The sequence below is a fragment of the Cuculus canorus genome, unplaced genomic scaffold (assembly GCF_017976375.1).
Source record: "Cuculus canorus isolate bCucCan1 unplaced genomic scaffold, bCucCan1.pri subtelo1, whole genome shotgun sequence".
Lineage (NCBI taxonomy): Eukaryota > Metazoa > Chordata > Aves > Cuculiformes > Cuculidae > Cuculus > Cuculus canorus.
In genome coordinates, this window is record NW_026527860.1 from 1,062,644 (window position 1) to 1,081,464 (window position 18,821).

General features: G+C 45.2%; 1 protein-coding gene and 1 long non-coding RNA gene across 2 annotated transcripts; both read right to left on the minus strand.

The window, feature by feature from the left end:
* Positions 1–906: 906 nt before the first annotated feature.
* Positions 907–14,499, minus strand: LOC128850876 (hydrocephalus-inducing protein homolog). Its single transcript, XM_054055893.1, is given in 10 exon segments — positions 907–1,037; positions 2,046–2,145; positions 4,464–4,644; positions 6,242–6,443; positions 9,479–9,603; positions 10,947–11,146; positions 11,837–11,971; positions 13,531–13,602; positions 13,604–13,657; positions 14,479–14,499. Coding segments are annotated over 10 exon segments (1,221 nt in total).
* A 515-nt stretch (positions 14,500–15,014) lies between these two features.
* On the minus strand, positions 15,015–17,013 carry LOC128850900 (uncharacterized). Its single transcript, XR_008448117.1, has 3 exons — positions 16,897–17,013; positions 16,038–16,097; positions 15,015–15,213 (listed from the first exon to the last, which is right to left on the minus strand). It is a non-coding gene; the product is annotated as an uncharacterized LOC128850900 (long non-coding RNA).
* Between the last annotated feature and the right edge of the window lie 1,808 nt (positions 17,014–18,821).

The following is an 18,821-nucleotide window of genomic DNA, read 5'->3' on the forward strand; positions in this document are numbered from 1 at the left end:
CTCAATGCTGCAGACGGAAACCCTGCCGTTTCCATGGGCTGATCTCTCTACTTTGGATTTCTGTTCCCCAACTTTTGTCCTAGCAAAACCTGTCAGAAAAGCTGAGACAGAAGCAGAGAGATGTTCCTGATTTTTTAATCTTGCAGCTGCTGTTGAAAATATTCCCATACTCCAGGTCTGCAAAGGTGACTTGAAAACTGCTCTCTTCTCTCATCTGTTTTACACCTTAGTTCTCAATTGTACTCTGGGGCGTACACCGAGCTGAAGTTTACCTCCAGTCTTGCTGCTTAGTGCAGCACTAAGAGCATTACCTACTTACTCACATTTTCTCAAGTAATAAAACTAATAAATCGGTAGAGAGAGAATCAATAAAGTAGCAGCATTAAAAATGCAGAGCACAATGCTTTGGTAAGAAAACACCTTAATGTGTCCTTCCCTGCCACAGTCAAGCTTTTGAAATGATGTACTGCCTCATTTTCTACCTCTTTCAGTTCCTCTTTCTTGTTTATTTTTGCAGAAGACTTGAGAGTGGAGGGGTGTGTGCAAATATGCAGAGTTTCTTTGCCTCTTTCCAGAAATGCTTTTCTCGCTTTAAAGCCTGAGTTGTACCAAGGCTGAAGTGGCTCTTGGACCCAGTGTGGCTTTTGTATGTCAAGGGATTTCTTTTGCATGAAGCCTCCCAGCTAATCTCAAAGGGAGGCTGCCCAGAGGCAGGGATTAGGTCTTCATGAACAATACACTCACATTTCAGACCACATCAAACAGCATCTACATTCTCTGAATGCCCCAGATTTTATTATTATGTCACTATTCCCTGCTAACAACTACTTGAGTTGCCAGAAATCCTGCAGGTCCATGAGGCCGGCCCAGGGAGCCATCAGTATCCCCCCTGACCCCTGTAAACCCCTAACTGCTCACCTCATAGATGTTGGTTGATCCAACAAAAACCTTCCCAATGTCCAGCTGCTCAAAGCTTAAACGGAGCTGGGGTTCTATGCCTTCTCCTTCAATGCACAAGGGCAGCCTGGTTTCACGGCCTGGGGAGAGATTTGTTTCAGTACAATAATTCCTTCTGTTATCCTGGATTTTTTCTTGCTAAACACACATAATTTACCCAGTTCTGTTTCTTGTAACTCCGAGACCAGCTCAAGGCTTGCCCACAAGTAGTTTTCCTGTTTCTCTGCAACAAAAAAGCTCTCCCATCACAATCCCTGGAGATACCCGCAGCAAAGTGAAGGGCATCCCCATCACCAGCATAAGAATCTCAGAGCCAGGAGCACAGCACTGAGCGAGGAATTCCCTGGGAGCAACCTTTTATATCAATCCTCTCCTCACACAGCTCCAATAACTGCAGCTGAGGAGCAGGAAGACAGTTTGTTAACACAAGATCTATGTCATTAGTGCAGGGAGCATTTGCCCAGTAAATCCTGTGCAATTACTGTATACTTAAAAATCTGTTTCATCACATTTGTATCTGTTAGCTCGGAGCAATAAGAGCATATTGTTTTCCATATGCACCATGGACTTAGGGCTACAAGCTGACAACTCCCATGCAGAGAGCAAAGCACATGCTGGCCGAAGGATGTCCTTTCACAGATACCCTCTGCTCACACCTAAGGTCCGGCAGCGTCAGGACAGTGGGAGGTGATCTGGGCTCTGGGACTACAGTGGCGTCCCACTGCCTCAGGAGTCTGGTGATGTATCCACATAATAAAGACTCGTCTTGGAGGAAAATGGCCTACTGGGGCTTAGTGCTTGTCCATTAAAGCTGTTCTCTGTAGTTCTTTGGCCTTCATAGACACCTAACAGCAGAGGAAACGCTGACAACCCCATGCTTTGATTGTTCTGGGATCAGTGATCCAAGCTTGTAGTCAGGCATCCTGAGGGTTGGTCTGGGACAGGAGGCTACCAGGAAACCACAGGGACAGTGGGCATGAGCCAGGATGGCCACCACTGACCCTTACTAGCAATTACACTAGAGCAGCGTAGGCTGGAAGACCGTGCCTTGCCTTCCCTGTGCCTGACAGGAGATGAAGGAGCCGTACCTGAGACGTCGCAGTAAACCATTTTTTGATAGACTGTGGCTTCTTGAGGTTTAAAGATCACATTAATTTCAATCGAAGAATTTGGCAAGACGTCTCCCTCCTAAAACATAAAGCAAATAATTTATCTTCAAACATTACATTTCTTGTTTTCGGCCCCAGCCCTGGAGCCTTTATTCAGAGCATCAGTGCACAGCAAGGAGACAGTAACACTTGACAACAAATTTTATAAGAGAGTTTGGAAGCAGCTGCAAAATTCTAAGTCCCCTACCTTTACTGGCACCTGGTAGAGGCATTTGGTCAAATTTGGGCTACAGTGAAGGAACCAAACTGGCTCACACTCCAGTGAATCAAGCAGGATTTCTTCAGAGTCACCAACCAGTCTAAGGAACCTTTCTCCTCCAAACCTTCCACTGTATCCCTGTGTCACCACGGCTACATGAACACTTTAACTCAGATCAGAAAACATTTGACAAATCTAATAGATTTTTCCATTCTTTACAATGATGCTGCCTCTTACACCCTTCCCTTGCACATGTACCTAAGTACATAATGCACTCCAGTGAGCCAAGGTTCTCAGTAGAACAATAGTTCCCAATAGAACAAGGCCTCTTGTCGGGGGATCAGTGGAGAACAGACTCCTTCCTGCCAATGGCTGCTTCTGCCCCACGCCATGAGCAGTCAGCCAGCGTGCAGGCTCTTCCAGTTGACAGATGACCTGAGAAAGGAGTTGAGAGTTGGATGCATCCTGTTTTTCTCTGCAAGGTGCACACATTGCTGGTTCCCTAAACACATGCTCAAACAAGAAGAGATGGGATTTGCTTACAGCTCCACATCTCTTTCAACAAAAAATCTCTTTTTCCTTGTCACACTCTTGCTCAGGGTTTTAAGTCTGGGCTGTGATAGCAGTGTGTCTGCAACTGTCTGCTGCTTCCTCACAGTCTTCTCCCTTGGCTTCTCTCTTCTCTCTGAGACACAGTCCCAGCACTGGTGTTGAGCCCCTGAGAGTCTGGCTGTCTTGGAGACAGTCATGGTTTGTAAAGCCTCCAATTGCTTCTTGCAACTGGTTTAAACAAAGGTGACACTTGCATCCCCTCAACCCTTAGCCTTACAAATGCCTCTTCATGCATTGTTGACATAAACATGTGCACCTCAGACAACTGTAATGCTCCTGTATCAGGAATGAGGAATTTAGGAGACAGAAAGAACAGTTATTTTTCTGTCAGAGATGTGAGGCTTTAACTCTGCTTACTGCTGGGCATCCTCACTGACTTCTCCAGAAGTCTTGAACTAATGGGAGACTCCAGCATAAATATTAAATAACTGTAACTCTTCTCATCAACCTAGCACTTACAGTTCAAAGAACCATCCCCACAAAAATCACAGAGCTGTGACATGGGGAGTTATTGGGCAACAGCTGCAAATAACTCTTTAAGGTAGAGTCTGCTCAGAGTCAACAGAAGAGAGGGAAGAACAGATGGAAGAAACTGTTGACAACACAAACAAACCATCACCACCACAGTAAGAAGAGAAGTCTGAAAGCACAAAGTCACTTGGATTCCCCTCAAAACCTAGAGCAAACACATTTGCCAGATAAAATATATTTCATATTTCTACCCAGGAAGCAACCGGATGAAAATGAAGCCTTATAACATGACAACACGCTTGCTTGAGGAAGCAAACTGGTGACATCAGCCTTCAACCTGCACTCAGTGTGCTGGATATCAGAGCCTTTGGGTCCCATATAGATGCTGCAGGGACATCACTACCTGGAGTACCAGGACTCAGTGCTGTGGGCATCCAGGGTTCAGGAGCTCGCCTTAACGTACTTCAGGAATTCAAGAGCAGGTTAAGCGACTTGTGGATACATAGTCCAACTGTAACAAAGCAGGAGCCCTGGGACACAGTCCTTAACCAGCTTTGACACACCACAGGATGCTCTTAATGCTCAACTGATCAGCTCCAGTGCCCTACAATATTCCTACCACTCTGATAAATCTCATGGTCACATCGTGCTGTTAGCTACACTGGAGTGAAACTGCTGTTGTGCTGACATTGGAGGCTCTCAGCCTTACAGGGGCTACAGGAGAAACCAAGAGGAGAACGAGATCCCCTTCCAAGGGGGAAAAAAAAATCTGCTTCATCTATTTTAAATAAAGAAGAGTTTGGGATTATTCTAGGGTCTACTCCAAGATGAGAAGGGATCTTGCACAGCTCAGACAGCAGGCATTCTTCATCTCAGGCCATAGTATGATAGAATCACCAGTTTTTTCTTGCTTTTTGCAACAAGCTCTCCCAGCCCCTCAAGATAAACCCAGAGTCTTCTTTCTCAGGATATCCAAACAGCTGATGCGGGATCTGCCAATTGACCTCATCAGGGCAGAGGCGGAGAAGAAAGGGAGGTTCTCAGCTATTGCTTACCACTGGGTCAATGGTGAAAACATCATCGGAGAAAAGCATGGGGTCTCTTTGCACTTGTGACATTTTTTCCTTGAAGATGGCAGAGAGAAGAGGAAGGTCTCCTGGGAGAATGGGGTTCTCCGTGCAGTCTAAGAGAAAATAATCCATGTTCTCGTTGTGCCTCTGCAGCTTGTGACACAGCCTGAAGCCACGGGGAGAGACAAACCACGCGGATCATTTAATAAGCAACATCTTTGCAGACACTGTTGTGTAAGGACAGGGGCAGCAACGCACTAAGGGAAGAAGAGCAGCAGCTCAGCAAGGGGCTAACCCTGAGCCACGGGGTCCCAAATGGATCTGATTGCCATGTGCTGTGCGCTGGCATGGCAGGCAGTCTTACTCCACGCTTACAAGCTAAGAAGAGGTTTTATGAAAGCCAGTAGCCCTCAAGAGAGCAACCTGGCTCAAAGCCACCACCACAGCTGATGGAAAATCCAACAACAACCCCAACTGGCTTTTCCTACCATAGAGCTCCTTGGAGGAGGCAGATGAAGACCAAGGAGCACCCACTGCAGTGCTCCCTGGGAAGGGGAGAAAGAGCTGCACTTCTGCTGGAGGTTACCAGCATCACACTTTTTTATCTTCCCTTTTGGACCTGCAGGGATAAGTCAGCTCTACACTGTATCTTTCCTATACTGCCTTCCACCAGAGCACATGAAAAGCAGATGAATGAATTCAGGCATGGCATTACCTCAGTGAAATGAGTGGGGTTATATGCACAAAAAGAGAGGCCCTGAGAAAGGAAGGAGCATCACCTCTGCATCCAAGCCCTTAAGTCTAGCCTTGAACCATCTTTTCTTTTTCCTTTTTGGCCTTCTCTGGAGAGCTTTGACACAGCTGATCTCTCCTACACTTGGCAGTTGTAGCAGAAATCATTCCAGTATTTGAAGATCACAACCAAGAGAAGGGAAGGGAACACCAGTGAAGCTGCTTCTGAGCTGGCACATTGCTGTCCTCCCTTCACACTACGGTCCCGTGGCCATAAAGAACCAGCAGGGTACAAGTCTAGGGGGTGAGTGGAAGGCTCCAAGTGCAACAGATGGAGGCACTGCAGTATAAACAGTATAGCGATCAACACCCAGCTAAATTCAAATGCAGATAGAAAGGAACTCCAGTCATGGACATTCCCTGTCCTGTGCTGTCCTACCTTCCCCACAGAACCCTCAACTCCAAACTCTCTCCAGGTTCTAAGGAACACCTTATTCTGCTGGAAACCAGGACAGTGGAAGTCAATTCAACATCCTACAGCAGGATGGCTTCTGCTTTCTGGGCCACAGGACTCCACCCTGCACCCTGCTGGGGAAGCAGTTGCTGCGTTATCAAAACCAGAGCAGAAGCAACTGCAGTGACTGCCACAATGGCTCGGTTCCCTGCAGCTATATTAAGGCTCAGGTAACAACTGCTGATATTTTCTCAGCTTCATGGACCCCCTGTAGTCCTGGATCTCTGGACCTCAGTTGCCTGTGCTCCCACAAAACATGAATTTGCAAAACAACACTGCAATCAAACTTTCTTCCCCAAAACATCATCCTCAGCTGGAGCATGGGTTGAACTGGAATGGAAAGCGTTGAGCTCCACTACCCTGGAGCTCAGTGACATCCCCTGACACTGCAGATGGTGTCCTAAATCATACTTGTCCTAAATCAATCCAGATCACTGACACCCCTTGAGCCATAACCTTTGACAAAGGTTTTACCCTTGAGCAGAGTATCTTACTGAAATGAGTCTCTCAAACAAACCTCAGCTTCTCCTGATCTTCCTTTCCCTGAGAAGCAAAAGACTTCCACTGGAAGTGGGCTGTGATTTCACTCTGATTACGGAGGACCACAGTGCTGCGGTTTGACAGAGTAAGGTAAGTCTTCTCAATTTTCAAGGAGCTCCTCTCCAGCCCGACGTTGACATCTACAGCCACTCCATAAAGGCTTGCGTGGATAGCTTCACCTGGAACAAAGCACGGGAGAACCTTTTCTCACCTCACTTGCTGATACTAGAAGAGACCAAGCCACCAGTAGCAGAAGGAAGCGTTATGGCTCTTTGCAGTATTAACCGTTCCACAGACCAGTATAATTATCACATCCAGATGGCTGCGTGTGGACAGCATGAGGATGTCGTGGACTACACCTTAAGCACCCCATTTCTGGGTGTGTTTGTAGAGATTTATCCCCAGTGTGACACCAATGACACTGAGATTTTTCAGATGCGCCTAGGTGGCCTTTGGGTTGCCATCAGGTCTCTGGGAATTGTAGATCAAGGTCATTTAGGTGACAGAGGATTACCAGGTCAGTCAAGGCTTGCCCAGGGTCTCCTGCAGGCCTGCCACTGTTGGAGAATGGATGCAGGAATGGTTAAACGAGCAAGGCCATGGATCTATGGAGAAGCTGTGTGAGACTCGTATAACATAGAGGCCGCTTGACATAAGTGGAGATTTACCAGCTGCAATGGGAATGTACCAGAGGAGTGTTAAAACATGCTGATAAGGAAGTAAGTCATGGTCAGGCTGACCTAGAAAGTATGCAGGATGAGCATAACGTAAGGAAGCAGGAATGTATCGTGGGCCCCCAGCTGTAACTGCAAGCAGGAGGGAATAAGATTAAATGAATGCAATAGTAACAAATGATTGTTTTACAAATGCATAACCAAACCAATCAAGTTTAGGGAATGACTAAGTAGAATGTAGTGAAAGATATATAAACCGCAACTGTAATCAATAAAGTCGAAGCTTGCTTTATCACTCATATTGAGTCGTCCGCTTGCTTCCCTCGCCCGTCGCATGCCACCAGTGCTCTGTCTCTCCTGACCCCTTGTTGCTGACAAGCAAAGACATCTAGGGGCACATGGGCAGAAAAGGGAGGTTCAGAGGAACAAGTGAAGTAGCAGCACACAGCGAGATGAGGCACAGAAGGGAATTTAACTGCACTATAAAAGGAGTGACCTCACTTGCTGTCTTTGTGAAGAAGTGTTGAAATGACACTGCTGGGCCATGGCCCATACCAACCTGCCCATTACCATCCTGCAAGCCTGGATCCTGTTGCCCACACCTGCGTGTTGTCTACACTGAGTGCTGCCAAGCTATTTAAAGACCACAGTGAGCACAGCTTTGATTCCCACCTTAGACCCAGCTGAAAGCAGAAAGCCTCTGGTTCTGCACATCAACTCAGAACTGAGTCTTGCTGGAGTACCACCACCATTTCAGCCTCCACAACAGACTCCCAGAATAGTATCCCTCATTTGCAGAGCTTTCTAGCCTTCATTCTTCCCAGCTAAATAACTTCTGGGAGTCATCTGAGATCAAACTTTAGTACCAAAATGACTCCTCCTGATGCAGGTGCTTCCTAGATGCAAACAGCAAGCATCAGACACGCTTTGGGGAAGGCCATCGCCACTCTGACTCCCTAGAAATGGCATTTCAATAAAGTGGTGCTTAAAGCCTCAGAGCTGGCCCCAGCTGACAAATGCAGCAACCCAGTCAAGACGGGGGAGCACCCTCCAGCTACTCCTCACTGCAAGGCAGCCAGCAGACAGAACTGCTTTTAATAGGCCTCCATGCAACAACACGAGGAGAGAGATGGATACATGCTGGATGGACTCCTTAAGTTCAAAGTCAGACAACTCAGCAGAACCACCTTTGTTCTGGGAAGAGAGAGCCCCTTCTTGGGACAGGGGAGCTAGGGAATGAAACTCAGGTTTTAATGCAAGCCATGAAGATCCTGGCCCTGATAATTCACTCCGTCTTTTAATTCACAAAGTATAAACCACACAGCCCCAAACTCCCTTGTCACTACTAATTTACCCCAGGGAAAGATCTATCCCTCTGCATTCTATCATATAGGTTATCTACATGCATACAAGCGAGGTACTTTCTGCGCTTCTCTCCTCTGAAATTTCATTAGTTCGTTCAAGAAAGAATTATCCAACTACCTGAGCTTCTCAGAGTGGGCATAAACCATTCTCTGGGAATATGTCATCAAATGACAAATATTAAACAAAGCTAAGATAACTCACAAGGCTGTAAAGAGCACCTAGAAGACATAGGAGCCATTTTATACCTTCTACAAATTCGAAACAAGCAAAATGTTCATCACTGGGCTCAAGCATCACAGTGTCACCTAGATTAAGACATCATACTTCCCAGGACTAACGTCTAGGAGCAGGGACAAACCAAACCTTCAGGCAAGAGAAAATGCACAGCAGATGCAATGGAGAAAGTGCCTAATTCTGGGTCACGAGATACCTCTGCTGAACCAAGGAAGCGTTTTAACACGCCATACGTTTTTCTCAGGTTTCCTTTCAAGTGACTCACAAAGCTGACAGCATTTCTGTGGCCTGATCTTGGCTTCTGGAACCCTGCTACAGATTTTATACCTATCTGAAGAGGCAGTGAACACTCCCTGCCAAATCCCAAGAGCCCTCAAGTCTTGGCTTTTTGAATGCTGATGTTGTGAAGCACAGGCAGAGGGTGACACAGAAAAAGAGTCTGTGGCAAGACAACAGAAAAGCAGTGTTTGGAATGGGGGTGTGTAAGAAAGAGAAGGCATTGGGAAGAGTCTGACAGAGACACACATTCCCCACATTACACTGCAAACATGGCATTATATAGGAAGAAAATTCCTCACATGTGTATGCGCACTGCAATGGAGAATCCATATTCCTCCTTCTGGCACTGAGCAAGTCCCAGAAAAACAGGATTCCAAAACCTCATTCCTGTTTCAGGGGATCTGCATTAACAATCCCCTGATCACCAATCATTTTCACTGCTATTTGAGGCAAAGCTGGGATGGGGAGGTACAACTGGAGAGAGCAGTAAGCCAGCTAGGACAATGTGGAGTGGTGGCAGATGGCTGTCACCTGGGTGCTGGATGGAGAACACCCTGCTGACACCAGGGTCCCAAGGGATAGACCAGCACACGGTGACACAGGACACACAGGAGGACTCGGCCTTTGCCTCTCATCTGCTCATTTCTGGCACTGAAACTTACCCGTGTCATAGTGAACTACCAGGGAGCCAGAATGATCCCCAGTTTCCAGCGGGTGAAACTCCACCGTTACTTGTGTGGCTTCACCAATTCCAAGGTTCCAAATGGAGGGATTGACAGAGAAAGGGCTGCAACACAAAAAGAGATGCCAAGACTGTTGTGGGGACTACATTCCTTTTGCAGTCTAGTTCCCTTCAGCTTACTTATGCAAGCCTTGAGAAGAGGAGGCTGAGGGGAAACCTTATTGCTCTCTACAACTGCCTGCAAGGATGTTGTAGAGAGGTGGGTGCTGGCCTCTTCTCCCAAGTGACAGGGGACAGGACAAGGGGGAATGGCCTCAAGCTGCACCAGGAGAGGTTCAGACTGGATATCAGAATAAAATTTTTCACAGAAAGGGTCATCGGGCACTAGCAGAGGCTGTGCAGGGAGGTGATTGAGTCACCATCCCTGGAGGTATTTAAAAGACGGGTAGATGATGTGCTCAGGGACATGGCTTAGTGGCAAATACAAATGGTTGGACTCAATGATCCAAGACGTCTTTTCCAACCCGGTGATTCTATGATTCTAAGAAGCAATCAAACCACAGTCAGCAGAAGAAAGACACAATGTCCAGAATCAGCAACAGAGCTACTGACTCTCCTTTATGAAGGGATTAATTTCTGGTTGCACTTGTTAAAACAGACACAACAGCTGACACATTCCAAAATGCCTCCTTCACTAGCTCACAGCTTGCCCACTTCTGAACTCAGCATTTGGTTTGCCTGAGCCAAGCTCCCAGAGCTGTCACTGCCACACAGCACCTCAGACAGCCCAAAGGCAGCCAAGTTGCCTTCAACCTAACAGAATCAGTCTTGCTGGATGCTGTTTTGGAGATACGTTATTGCAGTATAAAGCTTTGCTGCAGCTTGCAGAGTTTGGTCATCAGTTGCATCGTGCTTAAAACACTATAAGGAACTGCAGAACCCACTTCCTGCCCATTGCCACATATGGCAACACAGCAGCTCAGATGCTCTGGTTCCTTTTTGTTACTGTTTACCAAACATATCATAGAATCATAGAATCAAGGCTATAAAACCTCAGTTCCCTCAGCCGCTCCTCATAAGACTTGTTTTCCAGCCCCTTCACCAGCTTCATTGCTCTTCTCTGGACACGCTCCAGAGCCTCAACATCCTTCTTGTGGTGAGGGGTCCAGAAACGAACACAGTATTCGAGGTGCGGTCTCACCAGTGCCGAGTACAGAGGGAGAATAACCTCCCTGGACCTGATGCTGACCCCATTCCTGATACAAGCCAAGATGCCGTTGGCCACCTTGGCCGCCTGGGCCACTGCTGGCTCATGTTCAATCGCTGTCAACCAACACCCCCAGGTCCCTCTCCTCCAGGCAGCTTTCTAGCCACTCGTCCCCTAGTTTGTAACACTGCATATATCATCACACAACAGTGTTTTGCACAAAAGAGATGAGCTCCATTACCTCTGAGTGCTGATGCAGTAGCGGGCCTCCCGATTACCGACATTGCGAACTAGCAGAGTTTTCTGGGTGCTGTACTTGACTGGACAGATGGAGAAGCTCAGCTGGTCAGGGAAATCCAGGATAGCTCGAGCACCTATAGCTCGAATAGGGACATTAAACATTTCCCTTTCCGTGATGCAGGTGAGCTGGTGGAAATAATCCTGCAGGGGAAGAAACAGTCTCATCACTGGGCATTTAGTGGCATCCCCATGGCAGAAGGAAAAACGCTGTTTCTAAGACTCCAGCCACAGCATTCAACAGCACAATGGTACTTTTTACCTTAATAACCTTTCATTCCAGCAACAGGACTTGCACAGGGCTGTTAACTCACAAGAAAGAAACAACCCCGTGGATTTGCTTTCACAGCAACTTGCAGAAACAGACAAGACTAACTCATACTTTGATTCTGAGGCACCAAAACAGAGTCATTTCACGCGGGGGACTACAGCAGTGACAAGAACCTGCTTCAATCCCCATGGCCAACTAATAAAGGCATGACTAGGGACCCAGCTGTGCCACAGCACTGGCTCCTAATACCAGCAACGTGGCAATGTCACGTGGCAGGGGATGCTCAGGTTCATGTTCAAAAGGACTTTGTCACATGGACAGTCAACAGTCAATCCCTGGTGAAATATGAAAAATCTGTTTGTGAAACATCTAATAGCCTCCAGCCCAGGAGAGCAACATCTTTGCCATGGGGAAGGATTTTCCCCCAGTTCTAGATCCAGTCTCACCCCACTGAAACCAGGACAGTTCCTCAAAACCCACACCACAAGCCCGTTCTAAATCCAGCCTTGCAGGTTCATCTTCCACTGAAGGCACTATGAATCTCCTGGGGCACCCACGCTCACCTTGTTCTCCTCAGGGGTGAAAAGGATGTGGAAAGATGTAGTCATGCCAGGTGCTACCTTACGGCACATACCACTGGGGACATCTAGCTTGAAATACAGTGAGCTCTCCATGACAATCTTCAGCCGCTGAGGAACCTACAGGAAAGACATGAAACTATAATTTTGCACTTGTAGAAACATGAGAAGAGACCTGGCCACACCCTGGAAAAATCCTTCCTCGGCCACCCTTCCAGAGCACCTTTCACTCCAGAGGTACGTGTACAGACCACACAAGGGTGGACTTGAATCCCTTCTGTCTGGGCAAACAGCTCTAGGCCAGAACCAGCAGGAAAGCAAGGGAAGCACTATCCGAAGCAGGGAAGACACCAGCAGTATTGAGTTACAACCACATCGTCAACCAACCCAAAGAACCTTCTTGCTTCTGCCTGCACACATCCATGCAGTTACGCCTACAGAAGGGCCCTTCAGAGGGCATTCTCTGAAGGTAGAAGAGTTATTTGTTATCCTGGGGCAAGGAAGAAATTCCCTTCTAACAAACTGGGTGTGAGTGGGGCAGTCAAGCCACTATGCTACAGGGCTATGCAGGAAGAGCAATAAGAGAAGGAGACTGCAGACACTGAGGCCTTACTGGAAGTAGAAGCAAGCTAAAGAAGAGAAAAAGAAGAACAGAATAGAACAGAGAGACAACTCCAGAAACAAGGAGAAGGCTAAGGAAATTTCAAGGGGGCTGTAAAGAAATGAGGGAGAAGTGTAATACTTTGCAGGGAAAGACTGATGCAGAAGATGAGAGCAGTCAACTTACTGAAATCACGGAATGCCAGATGACTCCACTAGGCTCTGCCTATCAATTATGGGATTCAAGGGCACCTTCTGCCTTGAGATACGTGACTAACACTGACTCAGTATGGCTTCATTATTAAAAGCCAGTCTTGGCCCTCCGGAGGCTCTGGCAGCCAGGCAGCTGCCAACACAGGCAAGCTGGATTTCTGGGCACTCCTCCCCACTCCCAGTAATGCATGACAGCAGATAAGAACTGTACAGCCCTCAAGATTCCCATCAATCCAGGTCTTTCAAGGGGAAAGATGGTGACCAGAGAAGCTCCTTTGGGTAAGAAACCACAAACGCATGGCCAAAATCAGGGGAGAAACCACAGCATGGGAAGATTACAACCACCTTCAAAATAAAGATGGTGATACGTGTTATTCTAGATGCGCTGTGCAGCATGTGGATGGCATCACTCTTCTTTTCCAGCACATGACTTATGAGGAGTGGCTGAGGGAGCTGGGGTTGTTCAGTCTGTAGAAAAGGACACTGAGGGGAGACCTTATCACTCTTTACAATGACATAAAGGGAGGCTGTAGTGAGGTGGGGGTGTGTCTCTTCTCCCTGGTAACTCGGGATAGGATGGGGGGAAATGGCTTTAAGATGCACCAGGGGAGATTTAGGTTGGATATTAAGAGGAATTTCTTTACTGGAAGGGTTGTCAAGCATTGGAATAGGCTGCTCAGGGAGGTAGTTGAGTCATCATCCCTCGAGGTGTTTAAAGATGAATAGACGTCATACCCGGGGACACGGTCTAGTGGTGGACTTAGCAGGGCTGGACTTCTGGTTGGACTTGATGATCTTAAAAGTCTTTTCCAACTGAAACTGTTCTGTGATTCTGTAATATCAAACCTTCACGTCACACCACTTACCTTGTCTACATTCCTCAGAACCAGTGGCATTTCATAGACCTCATGAGGGACATAGCTCTGAAATACAACCTCCAACCTCCGATGGGAGAGGCGGGAACAAGCTTCGGTCCAGGTCAACTGTTGAGAACTGGAGACACAAGACAGACAGCAGTGAAAGGTTCAGCTGCTGGGAGGAAGATTAACGAGCAAGAACCCAAGAATGATCTGTGAAATAGTGACCCTTGATGAGCACATGTGCCTGGCTCATTCTGGGGAAACAGGAGCCCACCCACCTGGGTTCTGAGCTGATCAACAGTTTCTGGATCACCTTAAGCAGGCTCAAACTAAGAATCTCTTTCGACAGGCATTTCTCTAAGAAGTTTCCTTCTCAAAAACACGGGGCAATGCTTACCTCCGGCTGAGCTCTCTACTTGATGTGGTCACACAGCTCCAGAGCACTTACTGAAAGAGCCACATGCACTCAAGGAGCAAGTGAAACCCAAGAACTTACATGAGACTCTATGGGAGACAATTTTGGGATGAGCTTTACTCCAAGAGTGAGGCACTAAGCCACACATGGCCCGCAATAACTTTTATGGTACAGAGCCTAGAATCAGCACCCCAGGAAGTAAAACACTCATTAGGGAAAGGATAAGTGAGGTCAGTGCTGGTTGGTGATAAGCTTCAGATCTTCACAGCCAGGCTATAAGTAAGAGTGGGCTTGGCATCTCCTTTTACATGAGCTTTAAATAGATGGTTTATTGTATTCTGTGACTGCTATTTTCTTTAATACCACTGCAGAAGCATGCCTGAAAATATACGCTAACAGCAAATATTGACTGAGGCATTACTCTGAGAAAATTCCTCTCTGCTTTGCCTCTCCACTTCCAGCTGCGGTGTTACCACCCTGCTCCTCAACAGAGATCCCGGTCATGCTGAAGCCATCAGCTGCAGCACACTGCCAGTTACTTGTGCGCTCGTTTCATGCATTCCCAATCTCCCGTGCAATCTGGAGCAACCCTTAACCCTTTTTTCACAAGTCTCTTTGCTGGCAATTTTCTGCTCAGCAGCCCAGCTCAGTCATCAACCTGTTTGGACCATCAGCTACACTGAGCAGTCACGTGAGAAAGGTAGCTTTAAACATACACCTGAGAAACCATTGATCCGGATAAAGCACATCTCAAGTCAGATCTTTCAGGGTTGAAAGCTTGAGCACCAATTCAAAGGTTTAACACACTACATCACTAAAGCAGCCAGCTTGCAACTCTTGATTCACAAAGTTCTCAAAAGCCCCCTCTACCTAAATAAAAAGAACAGATTCTCCACAACTTGCTACGAAACAGCTCCTCACTAAGCTCAAACCTTTGCAAAGCAAGGAAATAAAATATACCCTCACCTCCTAAAGGTAGAGAGGCGAGTGCAGAACAAGTGTAGATGTGGCGTATCCAGGGTTAACTTGGGTACAGCTGACCTAACCAGAGCTAGGGCAATTAGCCCGAGAAAAATAAGGGAAATCAAGCTGTGAATTCATCTCACCCCCTTTTCAGTTCTGAAAGAGTGGTACCTCTTCCTTTTAAAGCACCAATGAGATCCTCAACAAGGGATGAAAACATCTGCAAGAGGGATCCGGCACATCCAGCTGCAGCAGTGACACTGCAATGGAAACAGAGCTATGATCCTACAGGTTTGGAAATTAGAAGTAACCTGGAAAGAGAGAATGCAAAATACACTTAGACTTAGGAAAGTGTATGTCAAGCTATCTTACAGAGTCAAGTCTCCAGTTTTTATGTGAGATTAGGCCAAACACTGGTTCTTCTGAGATAAGATACACTTAGTCTGGCAGAATTTGTTCAAGCTGGAAACACAGAAATTTAGAATTACTGCAGGATTATCCTTTCCCATCAATTACCAAAAAATCTAAAGCAAGAAAAAAAAAAAAAGGAAAAAAACCCAAAACAAATTACAGCTCTAGATAAGCATGTATTTCATGTTGTTGATACAGTAACTGAAGACACGAAGTCATTAAGCCCAGAATCCTGCAATACAGTTTAAGAAATCATTTTTCCTATCAGAGCCACACTGTTGTTTGCCACAGGAGGGAATTCTTGGGAGATGGAGCAACTAAAACTCTATGGGTGCATAACCTTCTGTACATCAGGAGGGTAAACACATTGGGCACAAGACACTGCCAAGATGCATTTATAACAAAAATCACATGTTGGGAATTTACAATAAAATCTCTTCATTCTCTGTCTCACAACAAAAGACTTTGCATGGGAACAGAGAAATCCCTTCACACAGATGAGAAACTGCTCAACTAAGTAAGTAAAACACCACGTCTCCAACTTGTTTGAAACCCTCCCAGGCAAAATAGAACCACAGCCTCCTAATGCATCTTCCATTTTTCTGTTCCTTCAATATTTGTCAGCACTGAAAACTATGGTAGTGGACAATCCAAACTGAGCACCTTAGGACAGTATATTAATTCTGTGGAAGAAACTTTTCTTAAACAGGAATTTTACCTATACCTTCATCTCAGGGTCCACTGACAAATCTGCTTTGGCTTTCAGGAGGTTTGGCATTCAGCCCTACAGAAAGAGAATAATCAGCTATAAGTATTTAAGAAACAGATACGCAGAAGTCAATTATATTTTACAAGCTTAAGAAATACATGGGCCAATTCAATTTTTGCTTGCACCGCCACACAAATTAGATTAATGTATATATACCTCCATCTCTGAAAACAAAAGGCCTTTGACAGAAGTAAGGGGAATATTTCCTCATTTAACCTTTCTATCTCAGTGTTTTCAAGTGATGTCTTTCATCGCTATTACTATTACGCATGACAAAGTCAGGTTTCAAATCTTAGATACAAATCAGATAACTTTTTTCTCTCTATCAGACCTGCTGCATCGCCACTGTCTCAACGATGTGCATATAGTCTGACAAGTTTTTATAAACAATGACTTACATCTTAACCATAACTATCAGTGACATTCATCACAGAAGTTTTAAAAAAAAATATTAGGGGCTAAAGACTACTCACAACAAACAAGCGACAAATATGTTATGGTCTGCTTAAATTCAGGCAGGAGGACAGAAGCGTGTCTATAGCACTGTCCCAAAAAACATTACACAGAAGCTCTTGGATCCAAACTGAGCAATGACAAAGATGAGAATGATCCATGAAAGCCCCTGCCCTCCCTGACTACAAACAGGAGCGCTTTCTTCCTCAGCTGGTCATGAAGGACTGTAAGCTAAGCACGGTAATTCAGCAACTCTCGGGATTGTCAAAGAGGATTTTCAATGCAAATTATTCAGGCTGCCCTCTGCTGTTACCTGGAGATCCCAACTCATTTAGAAAGAAGCAGCCTTTGATAATTTTACCTTTGATCCGCTCACTATTTTCTGATGTTTCTTGAACCTTTTCTTCATGCTGCCAAAACCAGTCAATCCCATAACTGTTGCTAATTGAATTACTAAAGGTTAATGCTTCACTTTTTCTCTGAGCACGTCTGTAAATCCAAATACATTAAGAAAAAAACCAGCATAACTAAACAGAAATGGGGATTGGGTGGGAAAATTTCATTTTGCACAGAAAGGGCAATAATCTTATAATTCATTTCTAAGTAACTGGACATATACGTAGGACTGAAATGTATATATAAACATATACAGGTAATCGTAAAAAAAAATAAAACAACAACCAACAAAACCCCTCAAAGCAAACAACTATGCCTGATTCAGTAATATGTAATTTTACGTGAGGAGAGCCATCCATTTTATTGGAACTTAACATGTAGAATTCTTACTCAGTTCTGGTCTCGGATACTAAAAAGCAATAAAGGGAAATTGCACAAGGAACGCATCAGTTAAAAACGCTGACTGCACACAGGTGAAATTTTGCCACAGATTTGCTCATAAGTTCATTAGACAGCTTAATCATTTATTTTGCATCATTAATGTCTTTCTAAAACATACGAGGAGTACTGATGACCGTGTAATAAATTTTTAACACAAAGTACACAGAAACAATTCAGTTGTGCACACAGCACACAGCTGTGATGCATCACATCACAGGCAATGTCATAATTTGCTTAAAAGACTACTACCTTCCAAGCGTTCCTTACAGTTTTTTTGTGGCGGCTGACCTTATATCAGCTATAGTTTATGTGTTTTGTTAAAATGGTAGTCCTACTCATATCTCTGTAACCTATGCTAACAATGTACATTAGAGTTTGCATCTGCTCACTGGTACTGAGTTAAAAAACAGACAATTTAGAATACAATAAAAGTGCGCTACATGAAGACATGTACCTAGATGCTTAGTTTTCCTAAAGAGAAATTATATTTAATGGCTTTCCTATGCAAATTAAAATGCTGCTGCCTTAGTTGTTTGTAAATTTATTTTAGTGTCACATACGATAGTGAGTTTAGTAGCAGTAAGGACCCAAAAGCCCAGACACATATCGACTAATCCCTGCAACGCCACAAGGAGTATTGTCACTTGCCTCCACGAGTAGCTGCAGGCTTAGGAGTTCAATGGATTTCAGAAGCATACGACTTACAGAAGTGGAGAGGAAAGATTATTTTTGCTGCTGAAGTCCTTGTTTGTAGAAACATTTGGCATTCCGCTCGAATATTTGGAGTTTCTAGCTGGGAGCTTTACCTGTGAAAGAGAAATCTTAACTTAATAAAAGGAGCTATGATCAAATAATAAAAGGAGCGAGGATAAAAACAACCAGGAAGATTATATAATAATGGAACTTTCAGAAGCGAAGGTCAAAGGCTCTAAAAGTCTCCAAATTTTACTCTCTTATCTACATTATTCCCATAAGTAAGAGCCGAGGAGTAGAAAGGAACAGCCAAAGATAAAGCAGCACCTTAGTTAGTTATTCTCGATCAGGTCAGCTGTTTGATCAGTATGTCAAGAATGCAAATGTTCTCTTCATAAGCTTTTATCTCACAGTACGCTTCTACCCAAAGTTAAGCTTCAAATTCAAACTTATCCACTGCAGCCTCCCAGCTTGGCTCATTCCTCTGTAGGCAGTGTATGAAAACATCCTCGTCTTACAGGGATGGCAGAGGGACCAGAAATTAATTGCCACCTCATTTCCTGCATTTTTGTTTCTATAAAAAGCATAAAGCATCCCATATAATAAGAAAACATTTGCGGTACTTGAATTAGAGGTTTGAAACTCAAACAAAGAAAGAAACGTTGGGGAAGCCTACAACAGAAAAGTGTATTTTATCCTCTGTCACTCGCTAATGACAGGTAAAGAAACTCAGTGTTGACTGAAAGACAGAGAAGA